Source organism: Acomys russatus, chromosome 5, assembly GCF_903995435.1.
Source record: "Acomys russatus chromosome 5, mAcoRus1.1, whole genome shotgun sequence".
Classification (NCBI taxonomy): Eukaryota; Metazoa; Chordata; class Mammalia; order Rodentia; family Muridae; genus Acomys; species Acomys russatus.
Window position 1 is genome coordinate 32,693,700 of NC_067141.1, and position 20,210 is coordinate 32,713,909.

General features: G+C 41.3%; 1 protein-coding gene across 1 annotated transcript; it reads right to left on the minus strand.

Moving 5' to 3' along the window:
• Positions 1–2,925: 2,925 nt before the first annotated feature.
• Positions 2,926–14,584, minus strand: Oosp1 (oocyte secreted protein 1). Its single transcript, XM_051146913.1, has 5 exons — positions 14,509–14,584; positions 8,603–8,784; positions 7,016–7,113; positions 3,540–3,638; positions 2,926–3,058 (listed from the first exon to the last, which is right to left on the minus strand). Exons 1-5 carry the CDS (start codon positions 14,582–14,584, stop codon positions 2,926–2,928), a joined length of 588 nt encoding a protein of 195 aa, XP_051002870.1.
• Between the last annotated feature and the right edge of the window lie 5,626 nt (positions 14,585–20,210).

Below are 20,210 nucleotides of genomic sequence, written 5' to 3' on the forward strand. Positions count from 1 at the left end.
ACACTCAATTGAAAACAATTTAGGGCAGAAAGAGGGCCAGGTGTGGTAGTGCACGCCTTTAATCCCAGCACTTGGGAGGCAGAGGCAGGCAGATCTCTGTGAGTTCGAGGCCAGCCTGGTCTACAAAGCAAGTCCAGAACAGCCAGGGCTATTACACAGAGAAACCCTGTCTTGGGAAAACAAAAACAAAAAAAGAGGACAGAAAGGAAACACATAAAACGCATTAAAAGTCATTCTAAAATTCTAGATTTCATCAGCCTTAAACAATAGTAATCTTTAAAAGCCAAGGTCCTAAATATCAATTGTGGGGAGCTGCCCTTAGTGGCTCTTGGCTTAAATTAACATTGGGCAATTCCACCTTGTCTATAGACTCCATTTTCTATATCTCTGCCTGGCACATAGCAGGCTGGGGTCAGCCCAGACCACTCTACCTGGACCTGCTGCCTGACACGCGAGAGCTCCTCCAGGTCCCGGGTGGCCGCTTGCTTATCTTGCTTCCATAGCTGCATTCCCTCAGAGATCACTCCCTAATCTTGGAGTTCTTCCTGCCAAGGACAGATGGTGGGATATCTGCCGTTAGGTTCCCACAGCAACCTTGCCCTTGAAGCTTGCCTATAAAACCCTGTAAGAATTTTCAATAAACGGGGCTTGATCAGAATCCAGACTTGCCCTCATTTCTTCGTGTCTCCTGTCCTTCTTTCACTCCCACGCCCCTTCTCAGGTTCCATTTGAAGACCCTGCAGGCTGGGGCAATTAATAGTGCGATTTATGTTGTTTATATAAGAAAAATTAAAATCCAATGAGCCAGATGTTTGCACTTGATTGCCTCCAAAGCTTGCACAAAAGCACATGGAAAGTATGTCCTCTCGCAGATCACAGTGGTGCTGCTTCTATGAAAATTTGTTACTTTTTCAAGTGAATGTTTTTGGGAAAAAAATTATATATTTTGAGACAGGGTTTCTCTGTGTAGCCCTGGCTGTCCTGGACTCACTTTGTAGACCAAGTTGGCCTTGAATTCACAGAGATCTGCCTGCCTCTGCCTCCTGAGTGTTGGGATTAAATGTGTGGGCTACCATACCTGGCCAAAAAAAAAAAAAAATTTTTTTTTAAGCATCTTATTTACGAAAGCAAGAATATATCATCCAAAATCATGTGAGGCTGGAGAGGTAGCTCAGTGGTTAAGAGCATTTGCTCTTAGAGGACCAGAGTCCGGCTTGATTAATCCCTGCATTTACTGGATCTCCTTACAGATGCATGAGTGAGCCCCAAAACAGTTATATCACAGAACCGAGGTGATGCCCCAAAACAGTTATATCACAGAACCGAGGTGACGAGCTCCCAAAGCTGTGTAGATGAAGTCTTCCTTTTCAGGGTCCATTTCCTGAGTATGTTGGCACCTCCCAAACCATATGACATGCAGCTGGTCAGAACCAGGTGCAATAGGAGGGGCACGAAGGAGTGAGTGGCTGTAAGTTGAGCTGAAAGCCAGCCACCCTCCCAGCGCTACTTATATTAACAGGCCCAGTCTTTGATGGAATGAGCACCATTGCTCTGATTTTTTTTAAGATGGTAGTAGCCATGAAATGCCCAGAGGACAGCGTTTCCCCATACTAGGCCTTCTTGTGGTTTCTAAATATACTGCGGAGTGTAGGGAAAGTCAGGTGACTTTTTAATTTAATAAATGAGATGTTTACTGGAAGTGGAGGGTGCTTCGCTAACAACTGACCACTTTACTAGGCAAAAGGAAAGTAGATATAAATGCATCTCAATAACTTTCTTCAGTGGAGAGAGTGCCGTCTTTCCTTTGTTTCAGCTTCTGCACAGAGAACAGTATTGTGTTTAAGTGGAAACAAAGACAGTCTATTTTCTTACATGAGAGATTGAAATAATTATGGAAGAGGTGGGGCTGTATCAATTGATTCAATGTAACCCTAACCCTCACTCTTATCTTTGGTTTACATTTTATTAACAAGATCTAATGTGCATTTGAACGATGTGAGGATCTTACCAAAATATAAAATTATTAAGGGGTTGATATTACAGGGTCCAACTACCATATGCTCCACCCTCACTGCCTGGTCACTGGCTCCTCCGCCACTTAAGTCAAATTCCAATGCCAATAACTGAAGTGACGGTAAAGGAAAGATAGTCATGTGGGCTCAGGGCGAGTCACTCTGTCACTGGTGTCTTCGCTGGGTGTAGTAGTCAGAGAGGAGCAGACAGAAACAGTGTCTTCTGGGCATGACAGGAATGTTGTGCGAAAGGGCTCTTTCAGCAGCTACATAAACCCTTTGCCATATCAAATCAGTCAGCATTCCTGCATGGAGAGGGGCGGGGCTCAGGAGCCTCCACCCCTAGCTGAGGAGCTATTGACAATTGATGGTTTCTGAAGGAGAAAAAAATCAAGGTTCTTTTAAGGATGTGGTGCCTGGAATGTCAACTTTACTCCAGTAGAAGACCCCACAGCCATGAGTTATGTGGACAGCAGAATTAACACTTGCTAGGTTATAGGTTTAAAAAAAGGTCAGAGTTGGGAAGCAGTAGGGAGGTTGAAGGATGGTCTTGGAGGAGCTAAGGGGAAGAATGGGGGGGTTGCTGGATATGTACAGTGAACATATACATTAAATTCTCAAAAAACAAAATACTACAGTAAAAAGCTTTCAAGAAAAAATTATTTATGAGCATTGGGATTAAAATTATGCACATTAGTCCTTCAATAATTAGAAACAGCATTAATGGAAAACTTTTATTCCTTAATCAGAAGCAGCATTAATAGAAAATTTTTATTACTTAATCAGATTCTATACAGCTAAAAACAGGGAGAGCTCCTTTTCTAAAATGAAAACATACAAAGGTTGCATGGCACTTTTTTAAAAATTGCAAATTAGTCTCTTAAAAAAAATGGATAGGAAATCATCCAAGCATCTACATTATGGAGAAATGGAGAGCTGATGAATTCTGATCCATGAAGCTAAATACTTCCTCCAGCCTAAGCCTTCTGCTTTCGGAGGCCTGGGCCTCCTCGCAGACCTGGTGGTCTTCATTTGATGTTGAAAAGCTGAAGAGATAAAATATGTCATCAGAGGACAGTGGTGACAACTATAAATGTGTGTTCAGGAAGAAGGGTATCCAAGTGTCACTGCTTCTTTTGGGGGCCACCAGTTGGTAGATCTCCACATAGGTGCTGCCCACTTTGAGGGCAAGCCTACCCCCCCCCACTGAGTTCATCTTCCCTGGAGACACCCTTACAGAGACACCCAGAGGCTTGTCTCCTATACTCTGGTCTTCAAGTAAGATCAACTGTCATAGTACCCAAGAGGGACACCTTTAGTCCCTGTGAAATCTCTACTGATAAGTGACAGACTAACAGGACTGCTGTCATTACTAACAATATTAGCAAGCACAGGAAGGCCTGACCTACAAGCAGTTTAAGGACAATGTGGCACTAGTCAAACAAGACATGTCTTTGACTGTTTCCTTGGCATATCTTAAGTCGTGCCTGACAAAGCTATAAAAGCAGTAGTTTGGTGTGTCCTTACTTTGGCAGCATGGTAAGAGCAGCCTGCTCATTTCTGAGTTCAGGAAGATTGTCAGTGAAATCTCTTCTATATCCGGCTTCACAAAAATGAGGTTGCTGCCTAAAAATAAGGGAGGAAAAAAGAGAAATATCACACCTTAGAGTTTAGAAAGTTGTGCTCAAGGCCAAATTCCAGTGACTCATAGATGCACTGATTTCAAGCCATTGAGCTGGGCATGGTGGTGCATGCACTCAGGGAGGCAGAGGCAGGCAGATCACTGTGAGCTGAGTTTGAGGCCAGCCTGGTCTACAAAGACCACTATCATCACTAACAATATTAACAAACACAGAAGGCCCTGATCTAGAACTAGCACAGCCAAGGCTATAAAGAAAAACCCTGTCTCAAAAAAAAAAAAAAAAAAAACCAAACAATCAAACAAACCAACAAAACAATAATGTTGAGGATGGGTCCATGCTCAGATTCCATCATTGATCAACCAACCAATGATACTAAGCAAGAAATTCAATTTCACTGTGCCAGTTTCTCACATGAAAATTGATATCATAGAATCTACTTCACTATGTTGGCATAAATACAGACTTATCACTCAAGTAAAGTGCTTAAATCCCAGCTGCAGTGGGCAGTAGTTAACTGATCAGGTGAAGAAGACAAGTGTCAGAAGAGTGTTTAGCCTCAAATGAGTCATTTATATATCACCATCATATGCTCATGTGTACATACACATGTACATGTACACACACATACACAACTATAAAAGAAGAGGCTACGGAAAGATGGTAAGAGCCAAAGGTCAGGGAGGATCAGACAGAGAGTCTCTGAAAATGACAGGACCTCTGCACTCATGACATTATACTACCTGTGGTTACCTTTGCAAGACCTGGGGACGATCAATCTAAGTCACATGATGTCATGGAGTGGGAAGAAGTCTAAGAGCCCTCACCTCTGAGGAGCTATGAAGAGCTAATGACATCTGGGAAAGGGAATTAGTTGGAGTTAGTTGGTGCATTGGTTGGTTGGTTGGTTGGTACGTTGGTTGGTTGGTTGGTTGGTTGGTGCGTTGGTTGGTTGGTTTTAAGGTATTTGGATCCTGGTAGCTAAATCACACTCTGGTGGATGACCCCCACATTCATGAGTATATGAGTGGCACAAACTGAAGTTGATGAGTTACTTTCTTAAAAGTTAAAAAGAGAGCACAGTGTTGGGGAATGAATAAAGACTGGAAGAAATAAGGTGGGACTGAAGATGAGCATGATATAAATACATTGTATGCAATTCTCAAAGAATTAATTAAAATATTGCATAAAATATTAGATGCTATGGTGGGTATGTCTCTTTGTGTAAAGGGACATGCAGAATGGCTCTTCAGTAATTCCTTGAATAGAAAATAAGTTTGTTTGAAAATAAAATTTTGAATGTGTCCTGTTTTATGTGGATCCTGAATCATACACACATGACATATGAGTGCAGAAGTACTATTTGGGTAACGAAAGTGTAATAGTAACTTTTATTCTCCTGGATTAATTGTTGTCTGGAAGGCTCACTGCCTCCTTCTGCTAACCTAGGCCTAGTCCTGGAAGTTTCTAACCTCTGTACAACCTAACCTAGGCCTAGAATGTTTTCAGCCTCTGAGACTTACTGCTTAATAAGCTCACCCTTTCTTGTTCTTTCTGATCTCATATCTGGCTGGTTCAACTCTGCTGTTCTGGCTCTAACTCTTCTTCCATCTTACTTATTCAATTTGGCTTCTCTCAGCCTGGAATTGCTCTGCTTGACCTCAAACTAACTCAGCAATCTGCTCTAATCTTTTGGTTTTTTCTCATTTTCTGGCTCATTCCATCTTCACCTGAATTCTCTCTCTGCAATCCATCTCTCTATTACAGTCCTGGTTTAAAAAAAACAAAAACAAAAACAAAAAAAAACTCCCTGCTCTCTCTATAAGACTGTCTCTTAAGTAGCTTCTCTTTCCTCTTCTCATAAGAGTTGGGTGTATCCTATTCTGCCAAATCATCTCTGATTTGTCCCCTTTTCTGCCACTCAATTAGATATCCCTTTCAAACATGGGTACTTCCTTCTACAAACCCTACCTTTGTTTGGGATTAAAGGCATGTATCACCCAGCCTGGACCTAAGCTTTTCTTTATCTGATACTTGCTCTATACCAGGCTGGCCTTGAACTCAGATCCATTTGCCTGTCTCCTGGATTAAAGGCATATTTGTATTCCAGCTGGATCAAAAAGATCTAGAAGATCTTTGGGTGTGATCTCTTGCTAAAACAGCCATATTCTGAAATAATATTCCTCTACAAAAAAGAGCATTAGCAGAAAGTGGAACAATAGAGGGCAATGGGGTAAATATGGTCAAAGTATATAATAGACTTGAATTTACATATATTTATGAGCCCTTTTACTATGTGGAATAAATTTAGGCTAACTAAAATGTTTTTAAGTGGGCCTGGAATGGTGGTACATGCCTTTAATTTCAGCACTCAGGAGGCAGAGGCAGACAGATCTCTGAGTTTGAGGCCAGCCTGGGTTACAAAGTGAACCCAGGACAGCCAAGGCTATACAGAGAAACTGTGTCTTGGAAAAAAATGTTTTTAAGTGACCATAATAAAGTAAGGCAATTAGTGTATTCAAGTGATGAGGAGGACTGCTCATTAAAAATACAATATCCCAACTTACTGACATTTATGTACAAAACCATCTAAAAACAAGCTGATTTTACATACCTTTTTTAATGTCCTTTAAATTATTTTAACCAGAAAAGTTTAATAGATTGTCCCCCAAAACCCCACCCAGTCTACCATAACTTTAAGGCCTGTCAAAGTTGCTAATGACCTATACCTTAGACTTTCTCAGATGGATCAACTAACAAGGTTGAAGCTAAATCTCATCCTAGGGGTCTGATTTGACTCTGGTTCATCCCCACACAGCCACGCTGCATGCTGACCTTAGTTGTTCTGATATATTTCTGTGTCTTTCTTTCTTTTTCTTTCTCTTTCTTTCTTTCTTTCCTTCTTTCTTTCCTTCTTTCTTTCCTTCTTTCTTTCCTTCTTTCTTTCCTTCTTTCTTTCCTTCTTTCTTTCCTTCTTTCCTTCCTTCTTTCCTTCCTTCTTTCCTTCCTTCTTTCCTTCCTTCTTTCCTTCTTTCTGTCCTCAGCAAACTTGAATCTGGACTTTACTTTTAAAGCAGCCTGGCTTGATTAGCTGAGTGAGACCTGTGAGGCTCCCAGTCATTCTGATACTAGCATTAGAAAAGCGGATGGTCCTCTTTCCCAGCATTCTAACGCTCTAGGAGACAATTGTAATTTTGAAGACTCAGGGCCAAGGATAAAGAGATTTATATTCCCCTTAGGCTTCCACACCTATGCCCAAGACCATGCCCACCCTGGGTTGTGTGATTTAATATCCAGGGGCTTGAGTCTCTTATCTAAAGGGTCAGGGTGAAACTGATCAGGTGCCTGGCACATGGAACTCACTGGCGCAGAACACAGGACAGTGGCATTGAAACTTGCAAAGTATTGTTTCTTGAGATATATGTAAGTTTAGTCTGAAGCAGAGTGACGTCCTGAAGAGCCTACAGGAGCAAAGAAAAAATTAAAACCTATGTTATTTCACAGAGCTCAGGAGACTTCATGGAATTTTAACAAGAATTTATAAGTACTTCAAGTTTTCAAAGAGAAAAGGTCATTTCCCAACAATTACTCATGGGAAGCAAGACTATTTTTTTAATTTATAAATAAAAATTATTTAATTATAAAAATTCTTAACCTAGATAGAACAGCTAAAAATTATAAATAAGTTCTTTTTTATTAACTTTTAAATTTTTTATACATACATTTATATTATTATACCTATATAAAATAAAATATACACAGCAAGAAGAACCACAGAACATTCAGGAATTACATTCATGTTACATTCACAGTGTTTTGGCTGTGGAAGCAGGACCGTTTTCTAAATGAAGAGATGAGTTCAGTCTGGTACACTTCCTGGATGTAAAAGCTACATAATTCTTGCTTATTGAAAAGAGATCAAATCCTTAGTTCATGGTTTTAAAGTCATGTGCTTAAACCTCCTTTCCAGAAACACAGGAGAAGGTAAAGTGTTGCTTATTACAGAGAGCACTAGCTTTCAGATCAGGTAAAACTCATTTGGAATCCATACTTGTGAGAATTTCATTTAAATGATCAATTGTGGCTGCTTGTTTTGTCTGAGAGTGAGTCCATATACTCTATGCTGTCCTTGAACTCTCCAGGTAGCCAGGCTAGCCTTGAACTCCTGATGCTTCTCCTGCCTCTGCCTCTCCAGTGCTAGGAGTGCAGAGGTGCTGCACTATGCCCAATTTCTGTGACCTTGAGAATCAAACAGAGCCTTGTGCACCCTAGATGGGCTGTCTAGCAACTGAGATACATAGATACAGCCCAGCCCCTATGTCATTTCTTAAAAACAAAAGACCCATCACCCTGAGGGAGGTCCGGGTCTCATCAGTTATCTGACTGGAATGCTAAAGCATCTGTAGGGTCAGTCACAGCTGGGTTCATCACATCCCAGTGTCTTCTTTCACACAACAGCCATTCCTCCAAGGGGACTTGATAAACACTCTTGTATCTCACATGCACTGCTCCATCTAAAATTTCCTTCCTGTGTCACCAAATATGACAATCATCCCAACTTGTTAAAGTTGTGCAATTATCTGAACAAGTAATGCTACAGCAAAGTCTATCTGACTTTTATTTTTTTAGTCAACTCAAAATCCAAGTTAATATTAGACAGAGATTATGCATCACTAACCTGTCAGTGCCCCACCCCAATAAGGAACTCTGAAGGCCTTTGTGAGGTTTAACTAATGTTACTCCCTTCCACCTGAGGCTAGCCAAATAGTTTAGAAAACTACTTTGTGATGGATAGAAAACTGTTCTCATCCCTCAGTTAGCAACTTAACATTATTTGTCCTGGATGTGACTGTTAAAGACATTAACCCAGCTGTATGACAAGTAGAAACTTTATGATTTTCATTTTGTGGATACAAGGAAGAGACCAAAAGCACTAGTATTTCTTCTTACTTTTTTGACAATGCCACAGGAGTCAATACTGTAAGTAAACTCATAGCTATCATTTGGCCAGACGGCGGTCACAGGGCAGCCAATTCCTAAAAACACTTCATCATATTCCATATATATATTGGGAAATAACGTAGGCTTAATCCTGAGATGGAAACTCTGATCGGCACATTGCAGATGAATGACTAAGAGAAAGGAGAACATTTCTGTTAATAGGCTGTGTGTCAATCATTGCAGAACATTTGAGCAAAGCCAGGCACTTCATGAGTTCACCCCTTAACAAAACAAAACAGGTAAAGAGAGAAATGAGTCCGTAAAAGATGTTCACCTGTTATTACTTCATCCCTAAGATACTCACATATACTCCTATCTACCAAAGATATTTTTAGAGAATCTGTCACGGGGAGATCAACACAGATTGAAAGCATTTTTTTAATCTTCTAATTCTATTCTCTGAAGTTAATGGTTTTCTTAACATTATATGTAGACCATGCTGGCCTTGAATTCACAGAAATCCACCTGCCTCTGCCTCCGAAATGCTGAGATTAAAGGTGAGGGCCACCTGCTGTACCAGGCTCAGAGCAAACATATTATACAGTTGGGACATGAGCACATCTTGCTTAGAACATATATGAAGTACAGAGCATGCCCTGCACTCTATCCACTCACACTCCTCTAAACTAGCCCCTGTTTTTATTTCTTTATCTACAGCCTCATAATATATGAATGGAAGCATCAAGAGTTGGCATAGCAATAAACACTTGTCACAAAAGTCAAGTCCAAGTGGATCAAAGACCTCAACATAGAACTGGAAACATTAAATCTAATAGAAGAAAAAGTGGGGAAGAACCTTGAATGCAGTGGCACAGGAGACAACCTTCTGAACAGAACTGCAACAGCTCGGGCTCTAAGATCAACAATTAATAGATGGGACATCATGAAACTGAAAAGCTTCTTCAAGACAAAGGACACTGTCATTGGTCAAAACAGCAGGCTACAGCATGGGAAAAGGACACTGTCAACAGGACAAAATAGCAGCCTAGACCATGGGAAAAGATCTTCAACAGCCCTATATCTGACAGAGGATTAATATCTAAAATACATAAAGAAATTAAACACTAACAAATCAAATAACCCAACTTAAAAATGGAGTATAGAGCTAAATGGAGAACTCTCAGCAGAGAAATCTCTAATGGCCAAGAAGCACTTAAAGAAGTGTTCAACATCCTTAGTCATCAGGGAAATGAAAATCCAACAACTCAGAGGTTCCATCTTACATCCCTCAGAATAGCTAAGATTAAAAACTCAAGCGACAGCACATGCTTGGGAGGATGTGAAGAAACAGGAGCACTCCGCCATTGCTGGGGGGAACGTAAACTTGTACAACCACTGTGGAAATTAGTCCGGAGGTGTCTCAGAGAATTGGAAATAGATTTACCTCAAGACCCAGCTATACCACTCCTGGGCATATACCCAAAAGATGTTCCATGATACCACAATGACATTTGCTCAACTATGTTCACAGCAACTTTATTTGTAATAGCCAGAAACTGGAAGCAACCTAGATGTCCCACAACATAAGAATGGATAAAGAAAATGTGGTGCATTTACACAATGAAATATTATTCAGTTATTTTGAAAACACATCATGCAATTTGCAGGCAAATGGACGGAATTAGAAAATATCATTCTAAGTGAAGTACCCCGGACCCAGAAAGACATAGATGGTATGTACTCACTTTTAAGTGGATATTAGCCATAAAATACAGGATAACCATGCTACAATCTACAGACTCTAAGAAGCCAATAATGGCCTCACCGAGAAGAGGAAATAAAATAGACATTTGAAGTAGATGGAAGGAGGCAACTGAGTGGGAGAAGGGATGGGGAGAGTAACAAGAATGGGGATCAGATATGGGGAGAGCAGGGGACAGGGGAATCAAGAGAACAGAAATTGGTGAGTGGGCATTTCTGGGACAGGGAAGGCTCCTGGGTGTCTATGAGGGTGACCTTATCTGAGACTCCTAGCAGCAGAAGCTATGGAGCCTGAAGTTGCCACCTCTTGTAGCCAGGTGGGACTTCCAGTAGAGGGATGTGAACATCAACCCACCCATAAAACCTTTGACCCAAAATCTGTCTTGCCTACAAGCAGTGTAGGGACAAAAATGGAGCAGAGATTGAGGGAATGGCACACCTGTAGCTGGCCTAACTTGAGACCACCCCATGGGAAGAGAGCTAATCCCTGACACTATTAATGATATTCTGTTATAATACAGGAGCCCAGCACAACTGTCTTCTGAGAGGCTTCATTTAAGCAGCTGATGGACACAGATGCAAAGACCCACAGCCAAACAACAGGCTGAGCTTGAGGAGTTTTGTGAAAGAGTGGAAAGAAAGATAGAGGGAGCCAGAGGGGTCAAAGACACCATGGGAAACCCTACAGTCAACTAATTTGGGCCCATCAGGGCTCACAGAGACTGAACCACCAAAGAGCATGCATGGGCTGGACCTAGACCCCCTTACACATATGTAGCAGATGTGCAGCTTGGCCATCATGTGGGTTTCTTAACAACGGGAGTAGGGCAGTCTCTGATTCTGTTTCCTGCCTTTTGGATTCCTTTCCCCTAGCTGGGCCATTTTGTCTGGCCTCAGTCGGAGAGGATATGTTTAGTCCTGCTATGAACTGAGTTGCCAGGGTGGGTTAGTACTCCTCAGGTACTGAAAAGGAGAGGGAATGGGGGGGAGGGGAGCATTATGGTTTGGCTGGGAGGAGAGGAGGGAGGGATCTGGGATCAGGCTGTAAAGTGATTAAATAAATAAATAAATAAATGTAAAAAAAAGAAAAGAAAAAAATAAGTATCAAAAGAAAAACACCTTTATAACCCAGTAATCAGGTGTGCATGAAATCTGAGAGAAGATAATACCACACTTCTCCTTTTAACTCAGAATATCTGCAGAAAATATCACACACACACACACACACACACACACACACACACACACACACACACACACACACTGGGAGAGGGGCAATTCCAAATATTTTATCCTAACATAACTAAAATAAAATGAAATTGTAAAAATGTGCAATTGTGGCTGTCAAAGACTAAGGACTGGAATGAAGATGACAATGTGGGGGCGCACACCGTTAATCCCAGCACTCAGAAGGCAGAGACAGGAGGATCTCTGGGAGTTCGAGACCAGCCTGAACTACATAGAGAGTCCCAGGACAGACAGGGTGCATAGTGAGACCCTGTCACAAGTATACAATTATATGTGTATAAAGGAGAATGGGATCACTTCGTAAAACACGAAAAGCATTAAAGTGAAGAAAAAACAACACAGTCTGTCCTCATGGTGATAGAGAAGCCCTGAAGTCTGGTTGTGATTATATAAACACCCCAGTGACAAGTGTTATTGCTGAGTAAAACTGAGAAAATGGCATATTGATCTTTCCTGTATTACTACTGCTTGTGTGTTTGTTTTGTTTTTCAAGACAGGGTTTCTCTGTGTAACAGAGCCCTGGCTATCCTGGAACTTCCTTTGTAGACTAGACTGGCCTCAAACTCAGAGTTTGCCTCTGCCTTCCAAATGCTGGGATTAAAGGCATGAGCGACCAAGCTCAACTCTCTATTACTTCTTACAAATAATTCTGTAATGGTAATTACCTAAAAATAAAAAGGGGTTTTAAAAACTGTAAGGGCTTGATTTACTTCGCACATGGATATCCAGTCACCTGTGAGCACCACATATTCTAAGAATGAAAAAAAAGGGCAAGATTTATTTCTTCTAGGAAGACAAAACTGAAGCCACAATATCAGAAAACCAAGCAACTGGGTCAGGTCTCAGATGTGCCTACCCTATGGCCCCACAATTCTATTTCTAGGAAGAAGAAATGGCTTAATGGAAAAAGGCACTTGCTGCTAAGTCTGACCACCACACAGACACACACACACACACACACACACACACACACACACACACACACACACGCTTTGGGTGCACACATGCATACATGTGCACACACACACATACATACACAGAGAGAGGGAGAGAGAGAGAGAGAGAGAGAGAGAGAGAGAGAGAGAGAGAGAGAGAGAGAGAGAGAGAGAGAGAGAACAATAAATAACACTTTAGAAGTCCTAACAATAAGATTAGAAAAAAAAAGTTGCAATGTATTCATTCAATTGATTACAAAATAGTAATTAAAACAAGCCAATACCACAAATATCTTTAAATAATGCTGTGCAAAATAAAGCTGTAGGATGAGCTTAAAACTTTAGATGCCTGCAAACCGGACTTCTGCTTCTGTAAAGCTGAAGCACAATTGTGAACTGTGCCGAGGACCAGCTGCCTAGAAGTAAGACACCAAGGTCAGAGCCAACCGCACAGATTCCTATTCTAACTCCCACTATTATACCAAATAAACGTAAGCATGAGAAGCAAGTCAATGTAGATTTAACAAGTCCAGATAACGAGGCAGTGGATACCAATACAATTCCTAGAGCTGTCTTCTTTCAATAGCTTCTAATACAAAGAAATAAAACACGTTGATCAATGAATTAAGACTTTTGCAACTTCCTCGCATCAAGACCGGGTTATCTTGTTGAAAGTAGTTTGACAAAAATACATAACTTTTTGTTGTAATTCTAAACTTTAAAACTAAGCGTCTACACTCACATTTAGGAGACCAACCATTATAGTTTGCTTGAAGTAAAAGACTTGCTGGTGTTTAAGCTGAGGAAATTGGATCAGTCACATTACTACAAGGAGCTGACCTTCTCTCTCAGATACTCTGCCTCTATAAGAGACAAGGCCAAGGAAGGCTAAGCCCATACGAAGACTCCTCTCCTAAATGCCACAGGAATTCCTGAATTCTTGTACATTTTTATTCTTGATTATTCCAGACAGTTTCTCTCTGGACAGCCCTGCTGCCCTGGAAATCACTCCATAGACCAGGCTGGCCTTAAACTCAGAAATCTGTCTGTCCCTGCCTCCTGAGTCCTGGATTAAAGATGACTACATTGGAAGTGGATGAAGAGAGTGAACTAGGTAGGAGACTGTTTTGGGAGGGAAACAAATGATGTGGGGATCAGAAATGGGACAGCAAGGTGGAAGGTGAGAGAGTTTACAGAGAGAAGGGAAACCGAGTGGCAGCATATCTCGAGTGGAGACCTTTGACAGTGTAGGCTTCTGGGAGGAAGTAAGGCTGACTAGCTGAGAATCCTAGCTCCACAAGAAGAACAACAGGGCCCATGGGGCCTTACAGAGACTGAAGCACCAACCAAAAAGCATGCGTAGTCTGGACCTAGGCCCCGTACACATAGGTAACTGATGGGCAGCTTGGTCTTCATGGGAGTCCCCTAACAAGTGGAAGCAGGGCTGCTTCTGACATGGACTCTGTTGCTGGCTATTGCATCTCTTTTCCCCTTGCCTGGCCTCAGTGGAAGAGTCCTGATGAGACTTGAAGTGCTTGGGTGGGTTGATATGGGGGTGAGGGGGATCCTCTTTTCTGAGAAGGGGAGGGGTGAGGATGGAAAGGTGGGGACAGGAGGACAGGAGGGGGGCTTCAGTCTGGATGTAAAGTGAATAAATAAATATATTTTTTAAAAAGCCATGTACCACCACGCCCAGCAATTCCTACGTTCTTAACAGCCCGTGGGCACCTCTGTGCTTCCTAGGCCACTCCACTATATCTAACTCACCTCAGATATTGAGTCCCCGGAACATGTGTTCCGAGAAAGGTCAAAAGAGAAGGGGAGCTAGAGAAAGAACTCAAGTTAGAACAGTGTCTCAGTAGAGTTGTGACATTCTAAGAGCATGCACCTGAAAGAGACCAATCTATATGAAAAAGCCACATCCCTCAGCACATGTTAAGACATTCCAGTTCTCTAAGTCACATGTGATACCTGTCCAGTCATCAGCATAGGTCCCCATAAGGTGAAGGAGCAGGAGGAATCCCCACAGGCCCAGGAAAGACTTCATTGCTCAGACTGGAGACCAAACCCCACAGAGGAAACAAGAAACAAGCAAGCATAAGAGGCCTTCTTATATGCAGGAACAGATGACCCCCAGTTGGGAATAATTAACTAGCACCTTTAACAGTGCACACGTGCCACTAAAGCACCATCAGTTCTTCCTCTAAAATGCAACACTTTATTTAGGAATTGAAGAACCAGAGTGAACATGACAGAAAACCTGCCACTGAGTGTTCCCATAGCACACGTGAAACTCACATAAAGCTCTCACGCATTACTGCTGAGGGATGAGACTTCTGAACCATTCATATGGAGTGATTTTATACGCCAAGGTGTACTTTCTTGAAACTCCCTACCATCCCAAAATATCTGCATCTCCATATCTGAACACTAAAGGAGTCGCTGAGAATATAATTGTCCTGAGTAGCTCAGATTGCTAAGACTCAACACCCTGAGATCTCATACCCTTCCCCCTCACCCCTCCGCCCCGCCTCTGAGCATAGCTCTCGATCAGATTCACCTGCTGAGTAGTCTTCGTAACACATGATGGCTGGATCACAGTCATTCCTTTTCTGATTCAACAAGACTGGAGTGGGACTGGGAATTTACATTTCTAAGTCCCCAAGTGACACTGATACTAATGCCCTCAGAATCATTGGGGAACAGGGACTTACCTTCACAGAGTATGCTGTATTGGTGCTCATAAGCACGATTTGTTGGCAAACTTAGAAAACAAAAAAACATTTGTTGAAGATGCTATCCTTTTTCATTAAATAGATTTGGCTTCTTTGTCAAAAATCAAGTGACTATATGTGTGTGGATGCATATCTGGGTCTTCTATTCAATTCCATTGATCATCTAGCCTATTGCTGTGCCAGTACCGTGCTGTTTTAATTACTATTGCTCTATAGTACAGCTTGAGATCGGGTATGGAGATTCCTCCTGAGGATCTTTTATTGTATAAGATTGTTTTAGCTATTCTGGGGCTTTTGTCTTTCATATGAAGTTGAGAATTGACCTTTCAATGTCTTTTTTAAAAAATTGTGTAGGTATTTTGATAGGGATTGCATTGAATCTGTAAATTGCTTTTGGTAAGATGGCCATTTTTACTATGTTAATTCTCCCAATCCACGAACAAGGGAGATCCCTCCATCTTCTCAGGTCATCTTCAAGCTCTTTCTTCAGGGACTTAAAGTTTTTTCAAACAAGTCCTAGATATTTTATATTGCTTGTGGCTAACATGAAGTGTGTAGATTTCCTAATTTCTTCCTCTGTATGTTTGTCATTTGTATATAGAAAAGCTACTGATTTTTTTTTTTTTTTTTTTTTTTTTTAGTTAATTTTGTATCCAGCCAATTTGCTGAAGGTGTTTATCATCTGTAGGAGTTCTCTGGTGAAATTTTGGGGTTACTCAAAAAACAAACCACATATCACCTGGACACCTTGTTACACAGCAGGTTCTAACTCAGAAGTGGGGGGGTCAGACCCAGAGCCATTGCAGTTGTAATAAATTCTCAGGTGATGCCAACGATTCTCTCTGACTGCATTTCAAGGAGTAGGGCCTGAAAGTAATTTACACCACATATTTCCATGCTTTCTTCCACAGGTGATACATCTTCAAAATGCAAAGTTAAAATCTCACTATGAACAGCTTGAGTGCATATCTGAGTGCTGGGAATGTGGCTCAATGGTGGGAAACTTACTTACTTACTTACTTACTTTGTGTACCTAGAAGTTTGATTCCCAGCACCCCAAAAAATCAGATTCAAGCTCATGCTATTTTTCTCTAGATTTTATCATCTTAGATAACTGGGAGCTTGCACCCTGGGACCAATTTCTCCCCTTTCTTTCACTGCTTTTTAAAAAATTCTTAATACAATAAAGATGTATGAATCCAATCTCTAATTTTCCTTCTGCTTAAATTTATATTACTCCTCAATTTTTAAAAATCAGGGTACTGGAGGCTTCAGTGATGACTTGGTGGTTAAGAGCACTATGGGAGGATGTGTGTGTGTGTGTATGTGTGTATGTGTTTGCATTTTTAATCAAAGTATTTTTATTTTACTAAAGGGTACAGTGTCAAACTGCCATTAAATATTTATGTTTGTGACCACAGTTTAGCACTGCTCTCAGATTTCATCAGAGAAACTCTGTTTGCAGTGGGCATTGGTCAATGCAGAGACTTAGTTCCTTAGTCAATGTGCTGAGAATGAGTGACTGTTAATGGCTTAGCCCTAAATGGGCATCTATATCACATTCTCCAAGGTTCAAGGAGCATCTCTGTAGCAATGACCCCTACATGTACAGTTTTTCAAGGATCATCACATAAGAAAGGCAGAAAGAAAGAGCTGGGGGGATGAAGAAGGATGGTGTAAAATGTCCTCCAGACATGACATAGCTGTTGCACACAGGAACTCACAGCAGGAGTGGCTATTTTCAGGATAAACTGTAGAAGATGGGGTCATCCAACATACAAGGATGGAAGAGGGGCTCATAAAGCCCTACCCTTCCCTTAGGAACAGTGGGCAACTAATGGTTGCTGGAGGATGTTCTTCAGGGATGTCGCCAGTAGCATTGTACCCTCTTTCAAGTAAATAACCTACAGACTCATTTTCTGCGGATATCGCTAATGAAATTCAGTGGTGCACACACACACACACACACACACACACACACACACACACACACACACCACATAATATAAAACAGTCTAAATTAATCTGTACATCTACAATATATTTCTGTGTGAATATGCACACACAGTACACATTTATACAGCATATATGTATCTATACATACACATGTATACTTCATACACACATACATACCTTCTGGAAAACTTTAGAAAGTATAACAATATCTGTCACTAAGGAATATATTAGATAGATCCTTAGATTTATGGGGTGGGTTGTTGTTGTTTTTGAGGGGGGTATTTTGTTTGGGTTTTTGTTGTTGTTTTGGTTTGGTTTGGTTTTTTTTGAGACAGGTTCTCTCTGTGTTAGCCTTGGCTGTCCTGGACTCACTTTGTAGACCAGGCTGGCCTTGAACTCAAAGCAATCCACCTGCCTCTGGCTCCTGAGTGCTGGGATTAAATGTGTGAGCCACCACAGCCAGCCTAGGTTTTGCACATGCATTTTGGATCATTTCATGGATTTTCTTCCATTTTTGATTGGTTTGGTTTGGTGTGGTTTGGGGTCAGGGGACTAAAACTGGGTCTTACTGTGTAGTTCTGGCTGGCATGGGACTCCTTGTGTGGACCAGGCTGCCTTCGAGCTCACAGAAATCTGCCTGCCTCTGCTTTGGCTTCTGCTTCCTGAGTTCCAGGATACAATGTGTGGCCACCACACCCAGATAATGGGACTTCTTAAAGCTATCTGGTTAACAGGACTTGGTCCCTTTTCTGCCTCAACGTACTTAGTTGTCAGGTTTGCTAAACCTGGTTTAACTTCTAAGTTATAGTGAGAAATTAATGACATTTTCAGATCTATCTATCTGATGCCTCTCAAACTATCTCTGAAATGGAGAAAAACTGAACAGCATAGTATAGAAGGTTTGAGCAGGAATTTGAATTATAATTTTATTCTAGGCATGCACAGAACTTCTCTTTTATGCCACAATAGTCTTTTCATGTGTGTTAAATTGTTTTTCAGATAAGTCATCAGGCACTTCTCTTAATAGACTTCCCAGGACATTTCCACATGCACATTTTTCTGTTAGTTGTATAAAAAAAAATGTAACACTAGCATCCTGAACGTGTACAATACTAGTGTAGATATTAACAAATCTCTTTATCGACTCACCTGAAGAAAACTTAGGACTTTCATGGTCTGTTGGTTTGAATGAGCATGGCCTCCACAAGCTCATATACCTGAACACTTGGTCCTCATTGGTGGAACTGTTTGGGAAGGATTAAGAGAAGAAATATGGCTTTACTGGGGGAAATGTGGTCACTGGCCAAGGGCTCTGAGATTTCAAAAGACCATTCCCAGTGTGTCCTCCCTCCCTCTCTCTCTCTCTCTCTCTCTCTCTCTCTCTCTCTCTCTCTCTCTCTCTCTCTCTCTCTCTCTCTCTCCCCGTCTCTTTCTGTCTCTGCCTCATAGTTGTATCTCAAGATATGAGCTCTCAGTTCCAGCCCCAGCACCATGTCTGACTACCTGTTGCCAAGCTCCCCACCATGATGGTCATGAGCTCTTCATCTCTAAAGCAGTAAGCCCCAAAGAAATGCTTTCTTTTATACATTGCCTTGGTCATGGTTTTGTTGTTGTTGTTGTTGTTGTTGTTGTTTTGTTTTTTTGTTTTTTTTTTTTTTTTTAGCACATCAATAGAAGTAGATTTTAGGAATTTTTAAAACCTTCATATTAAACAGACACTCCAAGAAATACACACCACTCTGCCAGTACATCCCATGGTGCCTGGAACATCAAAGTCTCTCTGGTAATCTAGAAAGGCTTGTTGACAAGAGAATAAGCTACTAAAGGCTTAGACAAGTCGCTCTAGCAAGCACATCATGAAATCACTGAGGAGCATGGGCTCTCTCAAGGTTGGGTTAGAAACAGTCAAGAATGGGACCTCTGCTGGCCTCTCCTTCCTAGGTTGGTAATAGTGACTGACCTCTGCTAAGTCAGCTCCTACTACCAACAAGGAATTAACTAATTAATGAATTAACCAATTGAGCTAATATGTATCACAAACATGGGGCAGATGGCTTCAGCCACAGATGACAAAGTACATCATTGTGCCAGAGTCAGTGGCATTCCTAAATTTAATCATAGAACACCAAAAACTAGCCAGCAAATTGGCCACCTCATCAAGCATTTTGAGGCCTTACAACAACAGTTCAAAAGCACTTTACAATGTGTGGCTGTATTCACTCAGCCAACACTGTATTTTCTAGCCCACATGATAAAGAAAAGCTCAGGAGCTGGAGTGGATGGAGTTTTAAAGGCTTTTTGAAGTTTACCTCCTGTATTGTCCTTGGTTGCTGCCAGTTTGAGCGGGACCCCTGGGCCCAAATCTGCCTATCATAATGTTCTTCTTGTAGGTTTCTAGGACCCTCTGGATCCTTCTACTTTGCCATTCTCCCATGCTTCTCTCATCTAGATGACTTTCACACATACTCTCGTGCCTCATATTTGACCACGACCCCTGGATGGGGAGACCTGGTAGCACTCAGAAGAGGATAGCAGGCTACCAAGAAGAGACTTGATACCCTATGAGCATATACAGGGGGAGGAGGTCCCCCTCAGTCATAGTTATAGGGGAGGGGAGTAAGGGGAAAATGGGAGGGAGGGAGGAATGGGAGGATACAAGGAATGGGATAACCATTGAGATGTAATATGAATAAATTAATTTTAAAAATTCAAAAAAAAAAAGAAAATATCCACTTTGGGAATTGCAGAAGATGTTTTCTAACCCTTTAAATAAACAGTTTTACCTATTTTTTAAAAAAGGCTTTTTGTTTGGGTTCTTTTTTTTTTTTTTCCTTGTTTGATTGTTTTTTTGTTTTTTGTCCTTTCTGAATTGGGCTCATTGAATACATCTGAGTACACCTTCAGGTATAAAAACACTTTCAGCTTGCCAGTCTCTCTCAACTACCCCATACCTGAGGAGGACCCAGCCCAAGGTCTGACACA